Below are 23,295 nucleotides of genomic sequence, written 5' to 3'. Positions count from 1 at the left end.
TCCTAGACACCAGAAATACATAAAAGCAATGCGTTAACCTTTTCAGAGTTTGTCCTGTGATTCATGAAGTCAGCCCAGCTCATAGTTATGCTGTCCAGACAATGTATTGAATGCTTAATAATAATATTAAGAATATTATAGAATAATAAGGAATTGACAACGGGCATTCTTATAAGATCAACAAGAATATAAGTTAAGCACATAAAGCTATAGTGAAACTAACATATACCTAGAGAGTAAAGATGTTACAAGAACCATCAGAAAGCAGTTGGTAGCACTTGAGATACATTATTGGTAAGTAGAAAATATTTTATTAATTCTGGATAACAACTTGATATATTTATTAATTTAATTTTTTTCTCTCTTCTTTTTAATCCACTGAGAAAAAATGAAAACTTATGAATACTTTATATTGTATCATATAGACTAACTATTTATCTATCTTTGTTTCCACTGATTTTTTTCTTGTCAAAAAAAAAAAAAAAAAAAAAGGTAACCCTGTATTGGAACACGAGATGAACCAATCCAGTTCAAAATACCTTCTGGTTAAGAAATGTTTATTGTCTAGGGAATTCTAACTGACAGTTTTGATCAACATACAAAAAGAAGTTTTGAATTCCCTGGTTTGCAAATGTCAGTATGCTATGTTTTCTGTTTCAGAAAATGATTAGGAGATACCTGTTGTCCTCTACTCATCATTATGCTATCAAATACTAGTTTAATAAAAACTATACCATCCTGTATTCTCATCACAGGAAATTCAGTGTGTTTGACACATTTGAAAGTATCTGGGAGTCAAAAGTGAATATCTAATTCTGACAGGAATACAGTGTGGTAAAATTCAAGTTGGGTGCATTAGGAAGTTATCATGAAATTATATTAAAGAAAATATTACTGTCTAGAAAATATGACTGAACATATGTCATAAATGGACTCACTGGCTCAGAGACTTTGGACAAGTAACAAAGCTACTCTTCAGAGTGATATTTCACTCATAAAAAAGATGTTGACAATAATGTTCACCCCCTTGAGGTGTTTTAGAAAAAAATTCTAGTAATGAAATATAAGAATCTTAGGTCCGCTTAGAACATGGAAGTAACTCAATAAATACTGACTAGTTAATAAAATTAGGTTGATCTTTCTATGCTCTATAATTAGCACCAAGCAGCAGGTGATTTATTTTAGGAAGGAAGTGAGGGAGGGAAGGAGAATGGAAAGAAGCAAGAAATGTGGTAGGTACACATAGAACTTGCCTTGACTGACTCTAGAACTTTAGGTGATGGGTGAAGACCATTTGACTGTGTTGGCTGGTGGCAGAAAGATGAGGATGAGGGGAACAGCAGCCCGATCTCAGAGACAATTGCGTCATAGGACATAGGTCATAGACATAGACATAGGTCAGGGAAGTCACATTCCCTGACCTGTTCATTTACAGAGAGTTCTCTTACAGTTTAGTGTAAGCTAGTTGAGTGAAATAAAACTAAAGATGCAAGAGATTTTTAAACAGTACTGAGTAACTTGTCAAAACTAAGACAACAGTGGTGGGGCACGGATGACTAGATGAGCCATTGTTATGACTTGAACATAAAATGTCTTCCACAGCACAAAATCAGGGAACCATTTCAGGGGCGGGGCCCAGCTGGCAGAAGTAGGGCACTAGAAGTAGTTCTTTGAAGATTGTTTCAATCATTTGGTCATTACCACTACATGTTTCTGCCACCTGTGACTGAGCCATTTCTCCCATGCCTTCCCTATTGCGATGCACTCCAGGACCCAAAACTATTTGCTCCTCTGTTATGGTATGTTTTAATCACATCTATGAAAAAACAATTAAGTGGGTCATGTAAGAGGTAAAGAACATGGATATATTCAACACTATTCAGAATCTGGGTTTCTATCTGAGACGACCGTGTGGCTGTTGGGTTACCCTAGATAGAAAAGAATGGCTTTGTACCCTCTGCTTATTGTTGAATATAATGAGATTCAATGCTACAAACCACTTTAGAAGTAAGAAGAAAAACATTTCTGACTGTAAAAATAGTCCTTAAAAAAAAAATTGGCAAGAATCACTACAACGTTTGTCTAAAGCCCTTATTTCTAAAGCAAATGATCTTGAGAAGCATCTCAAAACTTAAATGTTTATTACATATATAATTGGATATGAAAACAAAAACAAGAAAACAAGCAAACAAAAAAAGTCCACGAACCCAGAGGGTCTGATTCAGTATTGGGTTGTTTCTTAGTACAGAGATTTATAGAGAAACTTGTTAAAAATATTGACTGTGGTCTTGACTGAAGGAGTCTATTTATATCTGGTTAAAGAGAACAGCAACTAAAATTCCCTCCAGAGCCTCGGTGGTATGGACAGAACCGGCAAACACATAAATCAGGGCTTCCCCCCACGCTCCCGATTGAATGAGATAATGCACGAGCCGGAAAAGCAGGGAAGGATTTATTACAGTTCTAAATCTCTTCCTAACCTGGCTGGTGTGTGAGACTTGAGTCTTAGCACAAAAAGAAAATTACAAACAGCCTATACACCTCTGTCTCTGTCTCTGTCTCTGTCTCTGTCTCTCTCTCTCTCTCTCTCTCTCTCTCTCTCTTTCATTTTTTTCTTCTTTTTAAATAAAGTCCACTATATCAAAATCCTGATACGTAGCAACCTACTGTGAAAACGATTGTTCTGTAGCAGTTTATAAGCATGTAAGTATGAAGTGGAAGGATTTTAAAAGCAGGCATCCTCATTGAAGACATTCAAAGGGTTCTTTGGGGAGCTCACCATAAAGAACCGTGAGAGCTTTATCTGACATGCTTCTTAGTTCTTTTATCCAATGCTTGAGTTTCTTCTTCAGATTGTTGAGAAAGGCCCCAGGGGTTACATGAAATAAATATATTATACTATGGTGCAAGAAGATTTATGCCGTGGTTATTATTTGAAATAGGATCTACTCGGGATTTTATTCGAGTTACAAAATGAGCAGTCAGATTGTGTTTTCGTTACTGGTTCATTAATAGTTAATTCTCTAGTTATTCACTGAGCCGGTTTTAATTCAGTTGTTGTCATTTTAACCATTAATTAGTACTATTTATGCTCACTCAGTCATTGATCGGAGGTCAACTATTTATGTATTGCTGGGTAGTGAAGTGTTGAATAAAATACACACAGTCCTGTTTATGTGGGGCTGACAATCTGTTGAAGCAGACAACTACACAGGCAAATAAACACATCATTAAAAGTTGTCAAAAGAGCAATGGAAGAAGGAGGCTGAGGGAAATGACAGGAAACCAAGGCATTTTATTGTGTTGCGATTCCGTAAGACAGAAAAGAGTAACGTGAGGTAAAAAATCTGCAAACTGAGGAAGAGTTGGCCAAGAAAAGACTTGGAAGAGAATTTCCCAGGAGGGAAGAGAGCAGTTGTTGAGTCTGTGGGTAGAAAGCATCATCAGGGAGGGAGAGGGTGCTGGGATGGAAGGAACTCATATTACAAGAGAGCTCTTAGGTCATATTAAGGATCTTGAATGTTATCCTATGTGAAAACAGAAACCATTTTTAGTGTTTTAAACTAAAAGAAGACTGTGGCTTGATTTCCAGGTTTTGCGATTTAGGGCTATAAAATTTACCTTAAAAGTAAGTTTTTCAGTGAACTTAAGTTGACATTATAGACATTACTTGGGGTGTAGGTCTGTGTCCCTTGAAATACTCCATGCATTTGTTGTACTGGCTCACAGAGTACCTGATGCTATTTCGGTGTCCACCCTCATAATGTCAGTGTCCCGATAAATTTATATTTTGGGATTCGAACTACACAGAGCACAAGCAAACAAAATAATCCTCATGATGGATAAAATATGAAAATGAGAGAAAACATTTTGGGGATCAAATTTATTAACCATGGAGGTAACTAGAGAAGATAACTAAAACAACATATTATGAAAAACTTACATTTGGTGATAGCAAATGTTCAATGGGCATTTAAGTCTACTTGGTGGTGGTATGACAGCAGTGATGCTACCTTGTTATCATCTGTCAACCTTGGCTACAATGACAAACATGCATACCCTAAAATACAGAAGCTCTACGTTCAGGCCTCAACTTCAAGGCTTTACCCGGACACACAGTATTGCACTGTGAACCGTGTTTCAACCTGTCAGTGAGTGCTTACACATTCACACACTTTAGGACATCTAATGGTGAGGTAAGAGTTAGAGATGTCATAGGAACTTAGAGTAAACAGGGAGTAAACATGGCAAGTCATAAAAGGTCACATGTGAAACAATCCCTTTATATTAAATCCCCATCCACACAATAAAGTCATATTTTATAGGTGTATGTGTGTAAAGACACAGAAGCAGGTTGCATAGGGAAATTTCTTTTGTGATTGATATTTTAAAGTCATTTATTGTTTAAATTCTTAGTCATAATGAAATTACCTAGCTAAATCTAGGAAAGTATAGAATAATATACTTCTGCATGCCGGTTAATAACTCTGACCTTACTCTGACCTTTAAGGGAAATCGTAGGATTTCTATTGGTGTGATGAAACAACATGACCCAGGCAACTTGGGGAGAAAAGGATTTATTTTGTTTGTACTTCCACATCTAGTTCATCATTAAAGGCACAAATTCTAACAGGGCAGAAAACTGGAGGCAGAAACTGATGCAGAGACCATAGTGGAAAACTGCTTACGTGCTTGTTCCTTTCTCTCTAATGAATCTAACTTGCAGCAGCTTGACAGAAAACTAGCCAGCACAAACTGACCCCTTGTCAGTTGTGAGTCACAAACTTGACACACAGACGTGCCACTTGCCAAGGACCAGCCTCAGCTTGGAGAGGGGTTCTAAGAGAAGAGGCATTCGAGAGCAGCTAAAGGAAGAACTCAAAGTCAAACCATGTGTCACAAGCTGGCATCTATGTTCTGCTTGAGACAGCGTTCGGGTTGCTATTTCCCTGTTCTGCTTTCTCTGGAGAGCTCCAGATAGCACTTTGATCCAGACAATTTTTTGGCAAATCTAAAGCCTCTCTGGACTGCTCACTTCTTACAGATCAAAAGCCCAGTCTTTTATTTACATAGCAACTCAGTCTTTACTCAAGGTTCCCTTTTGATTATTCCATGAATCAACAGCTCCTTGATTCTTAGAAAGAGACATGAAGCATAAACACAGATAATAAGATAGCTAGGTGGGATCCTGCCTTGAAATTACCATTCCTACCATGTCTGGGCCTGCGCATTAACTGTCTCTGCCCTAGACTGACCTTGAATTTAGAAATCTGCCTATCTTGTGTCTGCCTATCTTTGCATTCTTATGACAAGGTGGCCTACAGTGCACCTGCCTCTGTTCCTTTGTATTTGTAAATCAGCTCCCTATACAATTCATAATGTATCCTTATATTTTTCATAGTTGAGAAATTATTTTCTTTCAAACTCATGTTTTCAGTGTTCTTTCCTACAGCCTGAAGGGCTATCCTGAAGGTCACAGCATTCTCCATGTTGCTGAGACATAGTGTCCTCTCCTTCTGAACTCACGCTGTCTCTGATTATCATGAAGTCATTAACTTTGGCAGAGAGGACATTCCTCAGAGGAGGAATGTGAAAATATGTACACTATTATACAAACAAACCTTTCGCCCACAGCAACACATGGAGGCCCACACCCTGCTGGCTCTGTTCCAGAGGCATGAACCATGTCATGCTGTCCCTTACATACAGCCAAACTGGACTCCGCAAACACTGTTAAGCAATCACTTTTCCTTTCTTGTTCATCCCCAAGATCACACATTAATATAAACACCAAAATATGGAACATTTTTGCAAACTTAAAAAGTCCCACAGTCTCTTTTAGAATCTAAAGTCACTCAAGTGTTGGTTCCTATAAAAGTTTTTAAAAAAATTGAGTTAAATACTTTATTTCAAAGAGGGAAGAATCAGTGAATGGTCACAGTCATATCAAAGCAAAACAAAACTCCTGACAGTATAAATTACTCAATGTCCAGTATCTGGACACTCATGATTTTTTGGTCATTTTCAAAGGGCAATCATTTCTTTGGCTCTGCTCTCTGCAAAACAAACATTATCTCCTAGGCTCTTGCTGGCTCAACTCCATACCCTGCTGTCCTTGGTGGCTATCCCATAGTACTGACAACTCTAAAGTGCTGGGGTCTTCAGCTGCAGCTGTGCTGTACTCTCACCAATGCCCTCTCCTGGGCTTTTCTTGAAGGATACCAGCCCTAAGGCACGATGCCAAAACTCAGCTGCTCTCCATGACCCCCTTCAACAGGCCTTCAAAACCAGGACCACTTGGGTGACTCTTACACTACCAAGTTAGGCTCCACTCATAAAGTATAACCTTGGTTGACTCTGGAACACAGCTTGAAAGTGTTGACTCTAAGGAAATACTATCAGAAGATTTCACTTCAATAATGCTGGCCTCTTAGCTATATTTCTCAACTCCAGCTAACCAGACACACTAACTATCCCACTAAAGCAAAAATTTTATTTCAGTTGTTCTGGTATCTTGTTAACCATAGCTGATTCTTCAGCCCCAGTTTAAAACAAACAAACAAACAAACAAACAAACGAAAACCCCCACAGAGTCTTAACTTAAAAATAGCAAACAGCCCTGCTTGAGTCATTAAGAGACTTTCAAACTTCCCCTGAAACTTCACAAGTCAGGTTCCAATGTCTGCATTTCTTTTGACGCCATCATTTTCAAAACCCCCACACAACAGCCTACCAAACTTTGAACACCCAACAGCTTTTCAAACCCAAAGTTCCAAAGTCTTTCCATAGTCCTCCCCAAAACAAGGTGGGAAGACCTATACTGGTGCCAATTTCTATCTTACTCTAACTTTTAAGGGTACCTTAGGGTTTCTGATGCTGTGCTAAAATATGGTGACCAAAGCAACTTGGGGAGGAAAGGGTTTATTTGGCTTTTACTGCCATATCCAGTCCACCATTGAAGAAAGCCGGGTCAGGAACGCAAAGAGAGCAGGAGCCTGGAGGCAGGAGCTAATGTAGAGGTCTTGGAGGAATACTGCTTACTGGTTTGCTTTTTCCTCTCTGATGACTCAGACGGGGACTTGGAGTTGGCTATGTAGATACTGCTGCCTTTTCAGATATTCTCTTTAAAAGTTTCATTTTTAAAACTGATAAATTGAAATTAATGGGTTTCCACTTTATGCAGTGTTCAGATTAAATCTTATCTACCTTGACACTTTATTTCAAGCGTTACTGATTAAACCTTTCCAAAAGAAAGTATTGACCCAAATCATACATCTTTTAGAATTTATTATGTATCCCTTATCCATTGCTACTAGAATCTGTTTCCAGGTAGCAGTCTCTTATCGGCTTCTCCTGCTAGCTCTTTGAGGGTGGGCAACCTTGCTAATTGGCACCAGCTCGGTGGTCAGCCTCTTTTAAGACATGTGCCTGGCATTCCGGAGCTTTGTCTCAGCAGCTCCTCTGAACTTTTATCCTGCAGGATACACAGGTGCTCTGTGTGAGACGGACATAAATGAATGCAGTAGCAACCCCTGCCAATTTGGGGGGGAATGTGCCGAGCTGTCCTCACAGGATCTATATGGAAACACTGCTGGCCTGCCTTCCTCCTTCAGCTACCTTGGAGCCTCGGGCTATGTTTGTATCTGTCTGCCTGGATTCACAGGTGAGGTGAATGAAATGGGAAATGACTCCCTGTCTTTTATAGCAGAGAATGGATAATTAGAAGTAAAACCTGTGCTGCGTAAACTCTGGTGCCATGGCACAAAGGGTCCCCCTTGTGGGCATGAGAAATAACTTGGATCGCATGTAACTCCTCAGCTCATAAGGAAAATGTAAAGAACGGGGATCAAAATGGAAAAAAAAAGGAACACATTTTATTGAGAACTGCTGTCCACCTTGAAGTCTTCAGTAAATGCTATCAGTAATTTCGTGTGACCAAATTTGAGAGTGTTGTCTTATGGTTTATTCATATTTGCTAGCAATGTGGTTATAGTTATGAATATGTGCGTGAAGGACGATTATCTAGTTTCAAATAATCTTGCTAAACTGTTCTGCGGCCAAAGTCAATTAAAACATCAAATTTCAGTGGCTTCTCTTCCTCATGAGGTGCCTTCTCCAAACCGGAAGGTCTCTCTGTTGTTTGTAGTGTTAAATGTTACTGTCTTTGCCTGGGGTTTGCCCAACTACCGGCCCCTCCCAGATATCTTTTGTTTTACCCACCTTTGTTCCAGAGGGGGCATTGACTATGCTACAGGCTCCCACCTGAGACCATTGAATCCTCTGATAAAAGACACATAAACAATTAATTCTTTTACAATTTGTCTTCTTGGCACAATTGCTGGGCGCAGATATCGCCCACCTGGAAAAGCATGGCTTTATCAATACATTATCTCCGTCTCTCTGCCCAACCTAAAATTAGTGGCAGGTCCCACCTGGACCCTGTCAAACATCTTTGGCCTCCTGTCTGTAGCAGAGGCAACAGGCCCCAGCTCCCACAGAGACCTCACAAGGTTGCCTTGTTTTCCCAAGGATGGTAGAAAGTCCTTTTCCTTTCTTGCATTTGCCTTTTCCCCCTCCTACTGGGAAGTCCCCGCCTGTACCTTCCGCAATTGCCCTCCCCCACTCCCACGTTTACTGACAAATCAAGAACCAATTGGGGAACAGGACGTTAGTATCAGAACCCCCCACTTACATCCCTGCATGTCTATTTTCCCCTGAGAAGAGGCATTTGTATCTAGTGCACTCTGAAACATCCAGAACTTTTGAAACAGTCCCTCAAACTGTTAATAAGTAGTAATTTACCCACAGCTGCTAGATACCAAAGAGAATCACAACTTAGTCTTCTACCCCATCTTTTTCTCCATAGATTAAACATGTACTTCAGGAAATACTCTAGCTGTGGCTGAGAATGTCTAGGAGTCTTTGTCTAGTCGTAGAAGCTTTGTCTCGGGGCAGGATCAGGATAAAACATATAATCTCTGGCCGGATTCTAACATGTGCTTTTGTTCTGCCACAAAACATGCGTGAACCTGCAAAAGACCACCAAGGAGCGGTTTCCGATGTAATCACACATTAGGGTCTCTTTATGACGAAAAACTCCAGTTTGGGCTTACTCCACTGGGCTGCCCACCGGACAGTTTGGCGAAGCAGCAAAGTGAACAAGGTTTTAAAGGAAATGGAAGTAATGAGGAGAGAAGGGTACAGCCTGCAAGTATGTGACTGAATGTCTATTGTAAGCCGAAGGGGGTGCTCTGAAGCGAGACCATGTACAATCACAAAGGGTCTGATAGTCTATCTGAAACAAGCAGACTAATCTGCTTAACGGCTGCTAGGAAGTATCTAGGGAGTGACTCTGCCCAAGGACAAGCTGTGGGGTCCTTCTGGGTACGTGGGTACAGCTTGGATTCAACTACGGGCCAAGATCTCAGTCTTGCTTTCCCCCTCCCCTCCCCCGTCCCTCTCCTCTTCTTCTTTTTAAGCTAGAGGCCATTTCCAAGATGGAATAAGCTTGGCCTGTCACTCTTCCTGTAATTTTTAAATTAATCTTGTACTGTGTCTTATTTTCTAATCATGTTGACTTGTAGAAATCAATGTGCGCTGTGAACACATAGGCTTATTTGTGATATATTCGTGTAGTTACCTCACCCTTAAGAGTATTTCATGACCCCATTTCTATTTCATACCTATCTCCTTTTTTCATTCGCAGTTATTTGATTTGGGTATGCGGCTGCGCTTTATATAGCTACTTTGCACTTTTCTGGGAACAAAGTGGAGATTATATTCCAGTATCCCCAGATATTAAGTTTGGGATTCAATCAAAGTGAGAAGCCATTGTTGTTGTGGCCTTGCCCGAAAACAACATGAAATCACGGCTGTTTAACAAGAGATAGAGTGTTCCAGAAAAGTCAGAATTGATGAAACGCTGAAAAGAATGACTCAGTGAATTCAAACACCTGGCTATGGCTTAATTGAATGAATTAGTATTTTTGATTATGTGGAATTCCAAAATTGTGTTCCCATCACGAACCTTCAGCCAGTGGTGATTGAATGATAAAGTTGTCATGCTCTTCCACAGTTCCCCCTGAGGAACCCCTTTGTACTTCCACCAGGGATGTATAAGCGATCGGTTTCTTCAAATCTCATTAGTCTTGGCACTCTGTGTTGTTGAGTGAGGTTTTCCACGTACATCCACTAGGTCTCGTTGAATGTGCTACCCACGTACTCTCTACCTTCACCAATTTTCTGTCTGGACAGCTTCCCATTCACTTAGAAAAGGGACTTGAAAACCCTGCCTATGATGTCAGACTTGTTTCTTCTTTCTGCTCTGTTGTGTTCTGTTTTATGCATTTTCGAGGCTCTGTTGTTTGCTGCCCCTTTTATAGCTATTGTGTTCCTCAGGGGTTGATCCCTCTGCCATTACGCAATATCCCTGTCTCTGTATGAATTTACTCTGACATCTACTTTATGTAATGTTACTGTAACTGCCCTGGGATTTTACAAGTTAGGTTCCCATGTCCTATCTTTCCCTGCTCTTCTGTTCTCCACCTTCCCGTGCCGCTGAATTTGTGGTTCCTTGTAAATAGCACATTAAACGCCATATTACTGAGTTGGCTTTAAGATCTTATTCTATTAATCTCCGCCTTGTGTGGCTAGTACATTTAGATAATTTTGCTTTTTAGCATATTACAGATAATCCATTCTTTGTTTCCTGTTTGATATTTTTACTCAGGACTTCCTGTGAGTTACTTGACTCATTTGTGAGATTCTATCCTGATTTTATTCATCATGTGTTGAATAAATTTCACATTATTTTGTGCTTGTCTTACCAATCTCCCACGGCTCTGAGGTGAAGTATATAAAGTTGACATCTACTTAGGCCTCACTTTAGGGTATCATTGTTCCGAGGAGCAGATGACGCTGCAATTCTTATTTTAATGATTAACGTGATTTTTGAAAAATGATATTGCCTATGCTTTGTTCTCTAATTTTTTTTTCTTTCATCCTATGGTCTCAACTTTTTTCTTTGTTCATTTTCTTTCTGCTCATTAAAGAGCTTCTAGTTTTAAGGGCGACTCGGGGTTAGCAATGACTTATTTTTCTTGCTCAAGAAAGAACTTATTGTCCACTCATCCTAGAATGAGAGTTTTGCTAAATATAGAACTTGTTTATGGCAGTTAATTTTACTTAGAACTGTATGCTACATTCCTTTGTACTCCATAGTTTGCTCTTAATATCTCACTTTTTTGTTTATTCTTTGAGAATATTTTACATGTATATAATGTATTTTGACCATATTCATCCTCCCTTTCCAATTCTTCTTGGAGCCCTTTCCCCACATGTCCCAGGTGATTTTAGGCCCTGCCCCTCTTAAATCCATGAGTAAATTAACGCTGCCTATATGCACATTGGTATGAAGTTATCAACTTGAGCATCGTTATTCAATCAGAGGCCATGCTCCTAAGGAAAACTGACTCTCTCCACTAGCCACCATAGGTTATCAATAGCTCTACAGCAAGGGATCGGGGCTCACAAACTCCTCTCCCACCAGTGCTGCACTGTTGACTGGCTTGTGGTCTGCAAAGTCCTGTTCAGGCAACCTGTGCATTCATGAGTGACACAATCTTTTCTTATCCAGAAAACAGAGCTTCACCCCAGTCCACTTCTGAATCATAATCTCTTTGCCCCCTCATTCGTGATCTGCCCAGAGTCTTGAGGAAAGAGTGAGTGAAATGTATGTCTCATTTGACTCAGCGGACTCCAGTGAAGCTTACCGGTTACACTTTGATCACTTGTGAATCTCTGTATTCACTACCCTCCACCAGAGTGAAGATTTTCAGATGAGGATCAATAGCCTTGCTATTGCATAACTATAGTGTAGAGAGATACATATTTTCAAGACAGTTTGTTGTTTGTATGCATTTAGCAAAATGACAGTAGTAGGCTCCCCCGCTGGAGCCTATAAGTTCCCCAATTCTTGTCCAGACATACAGTCCCAAACATGAGTTTCCTTCAACGAATAGGCCTTAAATCTTAAATCAATTGGTTTAAGATTGATTACTTTATCACATCCCCACCATTATTGTACCCATTGCCTTATCTTGCCAGGCTGTTCAACATAGCTTACAAAGGTTGCATCTAGGGAAGATTGCTGATGACTATTCTCTCTCAGCGGCCCACATGGTTCCTTCCTGAACTATGAAAGCAAGACAAAGGGCAGAAACTTCCACACCAGTACCGGCTTTATTCTACATGTCTTGTGACCAAAGTGTGTGGCATCTTCTAATGCTAAGAAAGGTGGAACTGGAAACTCGACAACACTGAAGAACAGGCAACCTATGCAAACTACCTGAGACCCTGGTGAGGTTCTGGCCTAGGCTGCTGCCCAGAACCATGTCTGAGTCCTTAGACTTGCTGCAGCTAGGATCTGTGTTGATGTCTGTGTCCCGGGTTACCACCAAAGTCTAAGTAGATGTCCACGGTCTGGGCTGCCATCAAAGACCACATGGACATCTGAGGATGCTACATGCTGATCTGAGTGGCTTCTGCTGCTACCCAAAGCCACCGGGACATTCAAGCCCAGTCTGCTGTCAGGAACCATGTCTGGGTTTGTGGTCAGTCCTATTGCAGGTGATGTCCCAGGCCACCTGAGGCACTGTGCTGAGCTGGTCCTGTCTGTCATCTGGGCTTCACCATAGAGCTGACCCTGGTGGCATATGGGGGGACTGAGTTGGCCCCAAATGTACAAGAGCAAAAGAGCTAATCCTGCCCCTTGCTGGCTGGGGCATTGAGTGAGCTAGCCTGGACAGGGTTATTGAGCTCACCGTGATGGTATGGATACAGAAAAGCTGGCAGGCTAACCAAATCCGCTACCACATAGCTCAGATCCAGGGCTTTGACTTGCTCCACCTTAATCTCTACTCTATGTGAACCCCAGTCCTGCTAGAGCACGCGAAAGGCTGGCCCTGCAGATCCAAACTTCAGGACTCATTTCAATGAACGTTTGCAAGATGTGTGGAGAAAGGATATACTGTGTGACACACTGCAGTTTCCACGATGAGATTTTTAAAAATTATTATTCCATCTTAATTCATATTCCTTTTGGGGGAGGGGCCTGGGTTGCAAGGGTGGGGAGCGGATACAAAGGGACAGGAAGATGAGTGGGATCGGAGTGCATGACGTGAAATTCGCATAGAATCAATTATAAAAAGAGAATTTAAATGGAACTACCAAACACAGGGAATTAATGCTTCTTCTAGAAGCCAACTAAAAACCAATGCCAGGCATGGGATGCCTCCTCTTAAGTCATTTGTGAGGATTGTCTCAGAAACTCTCCCCAATATAAGCTACTGTCATTGGTCTTTTTTGATAATAAAGAGACACCCTCTGCCATGGAGGTGGTGTGGTCCCTTTCTTCATCTTTTGTTTGTTTGTTTGCTTTGTCTTATCTTTCCTCTCCCTTTAGTTTTCAGAAGTTAATTTATAATGTACCTTCACGTTCCTGGATTTGAGTTTGTCCTACCAGTGATGTACTCACTATGCCAACAAGCTTTTTGTTGCCGTGATACCCAGCTGTGATGAATCTGTTCCGTAAGAAGGCTTACTTTGCTGTGTAGTTTTAAGTCTGCGATGCCTTGATGCCGTCGTTTTTGGTACTGTAATGAACGGAGACAGGAAGGTGGGCAGTGCGTGGCACAGGAGGTTACCTTATTTTATGGCGGCAAAAAATAAGAAAGAAAGGGAGGAGGAGATGCTGGGATCCTGGTTCAAAGCAGAGCACAAAATTTGTCCTCTCTAACCTCTAGCCTCTAAGATTTCTCCACATCCCAAGGGGCCACAGAGCAGTGACTAGGTTTCCCACATGCAGGCCTTTGTAGACGAATGCTCACCCAAACCATAGCGTTCAACATTTCAAATCTCTGGGGTTTGGGTTTTTGCCAGAGTTTTGAAAATTTTAGGCATTTTTTCATGGAATAGTCTATTAACTCCACATGCTTTTCCTACTCCTAGAACAATAATCATATGCATTGTATGTCTTTTGCTGTTTTTATAAAAGTTTCAAAATTCCCTCCCTGACTCTACTGTTGTTGCTTCATTGCTCAGACCTGGCAAATTCTATTGTTCTGTCCTCGCACTAACTCCCCTTTCATCTCTTTTTTTATTAATCTATCCAAAGAATTTTTCTTCCACTGTACTTTGTAACTATACAATTTCCACTTATATGTGCCCTATTTCTAAAAGTCAGCATTTTTCTTGTTCGTCTTATGCTGCTGAACTCCCCCGTAGTCTCTGCTAATGGTCCTTGACTGGCTAGTATTTGTTTCTTCATTGGTGAGGTTAAAGTGTGTGTGTGTGTGTGTGTGTGTGTGTGTGTGTGTGTTTACAGTGTACAAATCATAAAATACTGGGTTTCCATACAGCTTTCTCAAAGGTACTTAATGTTATATTTTCTTCTCTGTTTCTCACCAAGTGAGACGAGCTTCCTCATGCCACGTAATGTGGAACACATCTCTTCATAGAGGTAGGAAGTCTCAGAATTTGTTAAGGTAGTAAAAAAGATATGTCTGTTAGTGAGACTCCCCTATCCTACCACAAATATTCTAGATCCAGGAGTCCAAGGAAAAGAGAATTGTGCCACAGCACTGGCTTGGCACCTGATGGTCTCCAATGGTTAGAAAGTGTTTCTTCATTGGTCGGACTGGAGTTAAAGATCCATGGGAATAAAGAGCTTCTGTGGCTGGGAAAGTGTTGTGAGAGGCTTCTCCTTACCACCGAAAGACAGAGAACATGGAACTGTAGCCTAGTCCTTTTTGCTTAGGTCTTCTAGGCTGAGGGGTCTGATCGAGGTGAGAGTGCTCCATGATTTGTTGAGGTAGAAAAAAGGCAATCAAGTAATACAGATGTATTCATGCTCATGATACTAGACAGAATTTAATGGAGATTATAGGAATCTAAATGACTCAATAAATTAGTATTTTATGCAAGTGCATGTACTGGGTATGAAAACTGAAAGAGGTTCTGACGACCTGTGTTTTGTCCTTGAACTATCCTCTCCAACATGAATTTAAGACCCTTGACTTATATTTTAAGTGTCAATGCTTCATTTTGGTTCCTCAAAATATGAATCGCTTTAACAAGTTTCCAAACCATTTCATAATGAAGTCCCACTTTAACTCTAACTGTGTCTCTTCAACTCCAATTAGCGTCTATTCCCCCTACAAACAATACTGGCATCTCTGTAAAACTACCTTGTCACTTCTGGGGCTGCTTCACCCATCTGCTCTCTGTGTGGAAAGACTGAGTTGGGCAGCAGGGGATCCTGAATGTCCTGGCTTCAAACCTATAAGCAAGGTTCTTCACAAAACACCCGATGAGAGCCACCTGGCACAGCAGCTACACACAGAGCACCGGTTCTCAGGTTCAACTGCATTAAGCAGTTGCTAAAAATGTATTCATTTTTTTCCTAAAAAAAAGTAAAGCCTGTGCCATGTAAAAATTAATTTCTGTTTTCAACCTAAGTCCAACTAAAACAGCCATACAGGAACCAACATCATCCAGAGCTTCACATTACCGTGAAACAATGAAGCTTATGACCTAATCAGTATCTCCTGGTGAAGTGAAATTCCCAATAGAATTTGTTCCTTAGGCTCATTGTTCTTAGAAATATATTTTTTCTTAAAATTAAAACTTCAGAACATAGACTCTAAGTAACTTGAATAGACATTTTTTTTTTGAGGCAAGTCTTCACAATGCAGTCCTGGCTCATCAAAAAGTCACTATGTCCTGTGTAGACCAGGGGCATCTTGAAAAAAAAGAAAGAAAGAGATATACCTGTTGCTGCCTGCCAACTGCTGGGATTAAACTGTGAGACACCACAACTGGTCCTACTTAACAGATATTTCATATATGTAAAAAAACAAAACAAAACAAACAAAAAAACAAAACCCGGCTCTAAACATTGAACATTAAAGGCAAGAGTATAAATGAGTCAGAAAGAAGACCTAAAGCTATTTTTTCCTAGTTCAACTTTGTCACTGTTTTTCTTTCTTTTCTATCACTGTGAGTGTGTGTGTGTGTGTGTGTGTGTGCGTGTGCGTGTGCGTGTGCGTGTGTGTGTGTGTGTGTGTGTGTGTATGTGTAGGATAAGGGAATTAATATGAAATTGATAGTAAAAGTGTACAATTCTAAGTGAAGTTTCTTACCTTCAGCATGGTCATTCTAAGTGTACAGACAGTCACTAGGATGGATAAAGTTTTGAACTGTGCAAGTGAATGGCCACCTGCATCTACCCATGCTGTATCTGGAGCTCACAACAACCAAGTGGTTTCATTTAATTAGAAATCAAACTTTGTATCCATATCCTCATTTACTTAATAAAGAGTTTTACCAGCTCCATACACTTTGTTTGTTTTGGCTTGTACCATGCAAGCTAATCCTATAAGCAATGTTCCAGATAGTAAGTGGAACATTTGAAAAAGCACACTGATTGATTCCTACCATTTATAAAATTATGAAAGTAATGGGAGAAATGTAGTGACCGTGATTGTATTACAAAAATAAGCAGCAGACAAATGGCCAACTCTGAGACCTATGTATTGACCAAAACAAATCTAATTAAATAGTTATTTTTCTAAAACAAAAGAACATAGCCATGCCAAACCCTTCACCAGGAAGTTCATAACTGAGGTCTCAGTCATCCACATCCTCATACCACAGGTACTGCCTTCAAGACTGAAAGCATGAACCGTGGGTATTTTATACAAAGGCCCTGTTTTCATGTGAGAGATGGGGTCACCCACACTTTAAGAACTTGAAGGAAGAGGGTACTTTCTAACTACAGGAAGGTGCTTGTTAGACTGAAATGTTGTAAAAACTTTTCAGAGACAAGTCTGAGGATCCTGGAAGTTGTGCTTTAAGCAGATCACACTCCACACCCTCATTAAGTAAGTTTGCTTCTCAGGACCTATCTTGACATCTCTTTTTTTTTTTTTTTCTTTTCTATTTTTCGGAGCTGGGGACCGAACCCAGGACCTTGCACTTGCTAGGCAAGCGCTCTACCACTGAGCTAAATCTCCAACTCCGACATCTCTTAAAGTTGTTTTTAAGCATGTTAGTTACTTGTAGGAACACTGTCACTGGGTACTGTTTAACCTTATGGTCAGTGCTGCTTTGTAGCAACTGTTGGCTAGTAGAATTTTTTTATTACATTAAAAGAGGGCAGGGTTTTGGGTGAAGCATCCTAGAAGCACCTGCCTCATGTTGCGTTCTCTCCAAACTGCAGTTATGAGTCAGCAGGTCTCAGTTCAAGGGAAATTTTAAAACCTTGGGATGACCAATTCTCCTATTGAGTTACTAGATATCTCTTTCCTAAACCATGTTTTGTTAGACCTTGTGTTAGTTAACTTCAATAGGAGGGAGTGTATTTTAAAAGAGGAAGAAAAGGAAATAGAAAAGATAATCAACTTGCAATAGACAAGATTTATTTTAGCTCCCAGTTTGAGAGGTTTCAGTTCATGATTGATTGGCCTTTTCTGTGTTTGTCCTTAGTCACGAAAGGAGTATGCCATAGCTTCAGTGTTCCTCAAAGCTGTTCACTTTAGGACCAGGACATGAAGAAAGCAGAAGGGGAAGATAGATGTCCATCCCTGTAACAATTTCTTTGTGTCCATGGCCAACTTGACCAGCTCTGTCTCTCCAATGAGTTTACTGAGCAGGACAATATTTGTTCATCTTATCCTTCCAACTTCTCTACACCTACAAGCAATTTGAATGTGGCTGTAGAAAATTTCAAAGGCCATACATTGAACTACGGGTCACTTTAAATGTATGACCCAAAAGCACCAATGGACTTTTGCCACCAGATGACAACCTTTTTAGGGTTCTCCTTTTAAAGATGTCCTTTATATAACGTGTCTTTAAACTTCTGACATTTATTCCCTCTTTGTCACTCTAAATGTATTGTTTCTAATTTTACAAAAGAAAAACAACCACATTGCTTTTCCTCCAACAAATACATTAATCATTTATTTTATTCTCTTTACAAGTCTGAAAGTCATCCTGTTACTATTTTGTGAATGTTGGCAAAGCAAATAAGATTTGGATCAAAAAACCAGGCATAGCACAGAACAGAAGCACTGTATTAATTCCTCTTCTCCATGCTGTGGCAAAATACCTGATAAAATTAACTTATGGAAGAAAGGTTTATTTTAGTTTATGGTTCATGGATCCAGACCATCATGGCAGAGCATCACGATCTTTGTGATCGTGGAGCTGGCAGCATGACTTCTTGTATACCTACACTTTCAAGCAGTAAGAACTCCCAGGAAAATGAGTTGGGGCACAAAACAGTCAGGGCCTATGCACCATAGAACCACTACTCCAAGCCAGACTTCCTCCTAAAGCTTCCCAAACAGTGCCACAAACTGGAGGCTTTCTTTTTAAATTTGTGAACCTGACATTTCATATTCGACCTATAGCATGTACCCATTGATGTCAATTACTCCTATATTCAATTTCCACAATACAGACAAAGCAAACTTTTCTCTTCGTTGAAAGGAATTTATTTAATAACATGGTGGTCTTATCTAGGACTCCTGAGCATTTTTTCTCAAACAATAGAACCCATTCTTTTGAAAGAGGTCTCACGTGCTTTGCATAATGCTTGTTCAAGACTCTTCCTCTTATCTTCCTTTATCTTCTGCATTATTTCTCGGTCTTTAGAACTCATTCTTATGGAAGAGGTCACAGCTACTTTGCAAAAAGGCATTTAGTTTGCAAAGGAGTTTCCTCACAGTCGTACCTTAAGCTTCATTGTGATAATTGTCCAGAGGAAACTTTTTCTCCTACGTTGCACTGTGGTTAGATAATAAAATACTCAATCAAATCAAACGACTCAGGGTCAGACTCTAGAGCCAACACCAGCTGAGTCTTGTTGAACTGGGTTTCCTCCTTGCCTCAGGAAGCTGTGGCATTTTCAAGGACATCCTCAACAGAAAGGAAAGCTGCTACACAGACACACAACACTAAGGGGAATACTTTACTCCTGTTTGGAATTGGTTGTTCGGCTTGATCGGTGGAGCAATCTCACTGAGTGGTTAAACGACCAACTTTCATATGCGCCAGTACCCAAAACCTAAATCAGCTCAGGCATCAGGAGACATGAATACGCTATGTTACTAAGGCTGGCAAGAGCTTTTAGCGTCTGTTTGCACACAAACAAAATTGAAAAGAAGGCAGATTCAGGAGCAGTTGAAGACAGTGTTTAGCTTGGCAGCATAACTTATGGTGAGCCAGTTTTAAAAAAGCTTGTTTTGTTCCTTTAGTAAATAGAGGTAGACGGCCGTCCTCTGGTGTGTTTAAGGTGGCAGCTCCAGCTGCTAGATTTACCTAGACAGTGTCACTTTTTAGCCAGTATGTAGTGCTGAACTTGAAGAACAAAGTGGATCTAACTGTCCCAAGTTTCTAGGCTCTGAAGTGTTTTATCCCCTATGACTAGGATGGGTGCTCTCTTTCCCCAGGGCTGAACTCACTGCTTTGTAAGTTGCCTTAACTTTGAATTTTGCCAATCATTTGCCCCGTCCTCTTTCAGTCAGAAAAGACAAACGTCAGTGAGAAAGCCCTTACAGGGCTTGGGTGTATATAGCCTAAGGGTGAATCGCTTGCCTAGCATAGGTGAAGCACGGCAAAAATGAACACACAACAACAAAAGATAAATGAGGGACCCATTATAATTTCCACATTTAGCAACCCGAGTCACTGGGTAAAAGTATCTTCAACCAAATGTTCATGACTTTTGTGACGTAGAATCATACTGACTCAAGAGGATCAGAAATTCAAGGTCATGCTTGGCTACATTGTGAGTCTGAAGCTAGCCTGAGCTATGTGAGACCTTGACTAAAAGAAAAAGGCATTTGACCCTAGGCCTACACCTTAATCCTGCCTTAGGAGGAGGCATCCCATGTACAGGAATAAAAAAGTTTACTTTAATTAATTGCTTACTTCAATTAATTTGGCCATGATAATTCGGGTCAGTGGTTTTTCTCCTCCCATCTTTTGAAATTAACAACATATGCAGGAAAATCTTATTTAAACCACTTAATAGAAGCTTCCTAAATTTTAGGATTCTTGGTGGCAAATATTATCCAAGCTTACAATGTGAAGAGAGTTTTGCCCCATAACAGTTAGAACTTTATCACATTTTTTTTTCCACATGGAAAGGTTTAATGAGAGAAGAAGAGTATAAAGGGGGATAAGTAAAGGCCAGCCATGAGCACGTGGAGGGAAGGGGGGATGGGGAGATTAGGGACAAAGAGAAGAGGGCAAGAGAGAAGAGAATAAGAGCAAGAGAAGAGTAAGAGCAGAACTTTATCACATTTTAAGAAAACAGTTTCATCCTTGTAAGGCAGATAGAATTAGTTGGAGCTTAGAATTGTTGCTCCAATTATAGTCTATGCCAGCTTTGATAAATTAAATTTTCTATTCCAGTTGACACATCACAACTTGAAAAATGTGTTCTCTGGATAACTGATTGATCATCCATTTTCAGAAGGATGTAACACCTTAAGTTTCTCAGGTTACTTTCTTCCATTCAAGAACTTAAAGATTTGTAAGGAAAAAACTCAAATGTAATGTAAATGCTTCTATTTTTGGAAAAGCTTTAGGTTAAAATTAATTTTTTTAAAAGCCTGAACCATTTTTTTATGATTCTATATTTTTAGTGGGTTACTTTACAACTGGTGAAGTTATTGCTGGGGGTGTGATTAGTATCATTTGTGCTATAAAACCCTTTATACTTTATTTTTACACATGCTGTTACCTGCTTGCACTGGCTTTGAACATAGTGTATATTTCTAGTTCATCGCTTGTGACAAAAGTTATTTTACTTGTTGGCTATATTAGTAGATCTCTCTTTGTTGAATTAACTTTTCAAGGCAAAGTCTAGGACTCTGTTGACTATAATGAAGCTATTTGATTGTTTTTCTCCATTTTGACTCTCTTATTTAATTGACCGATGGTCTGAACAAGAAGGAAAAGAGATAAATAGGACTGACCTGTTCAGGCAGGCCGTGTGGGCACACGTGAAACTACCAATATTTTCCAAGCATCACACAGTGATATAAATCCACCCAATCTGGAAATAATTCAACCAAGCAAAAATTGCTGCTCTTTACCAAGAAGCTCTCATCTTAATTAAACTCACATTTTAGGTCAATATATGTTTATTATTGAATTTTCTGGTAGTGTTGTTGACATAAATTAAGTTGATTACTTTGGCTTTTTTTTTTTTTCTTTTTTCTTTTTTCTTACCTGCTCTCTTACTCTTGTTTGCTTTTTTCTCCCAGTTACTCTGGGCTTCATTTTAACCACTTCCTTCAATAAGGAATATCTGATGAAACATTCAATAAATGGTACACACCATTCTCCTGAAGATGAATGGCATGACTCTTCTGCTGAAGCTATGTGTGTCTATTTCCTTTGTTTTATTTACAATCACCCCTCTTGAAATAATTATTTACCTTACGCTGACAAAGCCACACAGGTATGAGAAGCCTCTCGTCTTGGTTTTTGCTTATTCTTTTGTACTTGTTTTTATTTTCATATCATACACAGATATAAATTTGAGCTGGTGGCTAGAGAGATGGCTCTGCTGGACCAACTTGCTATAAAGAGAACACAGTGTATATCGTGTACCCAGTCAAAGCTGTAATGGCACCTTCTTTTGAAGGCAGCAACTGGGTCAAATTAGGATCATAGCAGGTTCTGTTCAGTTTGGGCAAAACGTTTTTAATGAATTCTATGTTATTTTTATGGACATGTGCGTTTTGTCTGAATGAAAGTCTGGGTACCACGTGGCCTGCATAAGCCAGAAGAGGGTGTCATGTCTGCAGTTGAAGGCTGTTGAGAGCTGCTGTGAATTAAATTGGTTCCTGTGGAAGCAGAGCCATCTTAACTGCTGAGCCATCTCTCTAGTCCCTGAGCAACAATTTTTAAATAGTTAAAACTATCAGAAAATAGAGAAAAGCATTTTTTACAAAGAAAATGTTTCTGTGTGAGTGGGCTTGGCCTTGGATGAGAAAGATGAATCCTTGCACTGGTGGTCCTTGGGAGAAAATGTCACTTCTTAAACTTTTCCACTCTAGATTCCTCCTTGCCTGAGAAATGTTTTTGTGACAGAGCATACAGAAATATAGAAATATCTCTACATGTCAAACATTTACTGGTAACAAAAATGTATTTTAAGATAATTCCTTGGTATACATATAATTTTGCCACTTATCAAAACCAAAGCAAATTTATACATTAGTAACATAGATTTGTGTCTGTGTTGACACAAAAAGTCGAGTCTCAGCTGAACATTTAATAGTGCAGGACATTAGCTATCTCCAGGTTTTTTCAGAGTTGATCAATATTTTGATTTTATGATTATCAATACTGAGAATGACACATACATGGAGAAAATGAAATGGCAGAAGCATACCAAGGGCTGTTTCAGGCAGTGCAACAAATTCTCCTCTAATCTCAAACCAAAATTATTTAACAATGTTCATGAAACTCTGCTCAGTGACTTGGGCTGTGGGGAGGGTGCTTGTGTCAACCTTAGCAGACTTCATGCAAATGAAAGCTTCTTGCTGTGCCTGGGAAAATGCTTCCTTCTGGGCAGAGGGAAAATGGCCATCTACTCTTCACCAAGTCACAGAATGGCAATAATAATAAATAATAATATAGTAATAGTAATAATAATAATAATTAATAACAACAATAATAAAGTTCAGTGCAAGTTGTTTTCAGTAGGTATTGATTGGTGTGGCTGGGATGGTACCTTCTAGAATGAATAGTATGTTTCAATAGCAAGCAACTCTGGCTATAGGATAGCTCCCCACATTGTCTGTGGGGTGTTCAAGGTGCTGGCAAGATAGCAATCTGTTAGGCTACTTGGCTCATAGTCCTTTGCCCAAGGCAATCCAGAGCCCTAGGAAAAGATTTAGTTTAATCTTCTAAATGAAGACAGGCATTTAAAGAGTCAAACTGACTTGTCACTCAAAAACAGCCTACAGGAAAAGTAAGTGGTAAAAGCAATGTTTACAATACAATCTTAACCTCAGCAGAGATTTCACAGTGCTCTAATAGGGCCTAATTCCTGCCACAGTGACACAAGAAATGGAGCCCTCTCATCTGTCTCATGTACTAGAGACTTACTCCCTAGTAAAGTCTAGAGAGGTAGAAGCCCTAAGGGGTGTGTGTGGGAGAGACAGGTATTAGGAGATCTTCCAGTCCTTTGGAAGGGTAAAAGACACTGGA

General features: G+C 39.9%; 1 protein-coding gene across 1 annotated transcript in view; it reads left to right on the top strand.

The window, feature by feature from the left end:
- Crb1 (crumbs cell polarity complex component 1) overlaps positions 1-23,295 on the top strand; it is a 173,467-nt gene that overhangs the window by 47,214 nt on the left and 102,958 nt on the right. The window contains exon 5 of the mRNA XM_032915188.1: positions 7,481-7,663. Within this exon, the coding sequence (XP_032771079.1) occupies positions 7,481-7,663 (183 nt within the window). The remainder of the gene's footprint in view (positions 1-7,480; positions 7,664-23,295) is intronic.

This window comes from Rattus rattus, chromosome 10 (assembly GCF_011064425.1).
Source record: "Rattus rattus isolate New Zealand chromosome 10, Rrattus_CSIRO_v1, whole genome shotgun sequence".
Lineage (NCBI taxonomy): Eukaryota > Metazoa > Chordata > Mammalia > Rodentia > Muridae > Rattus > Rattus rattus.
Note: the sequence above shows the minus strand (reverse complement) of the source record. Positions and strands in the feature narration are given on the sequence as shown.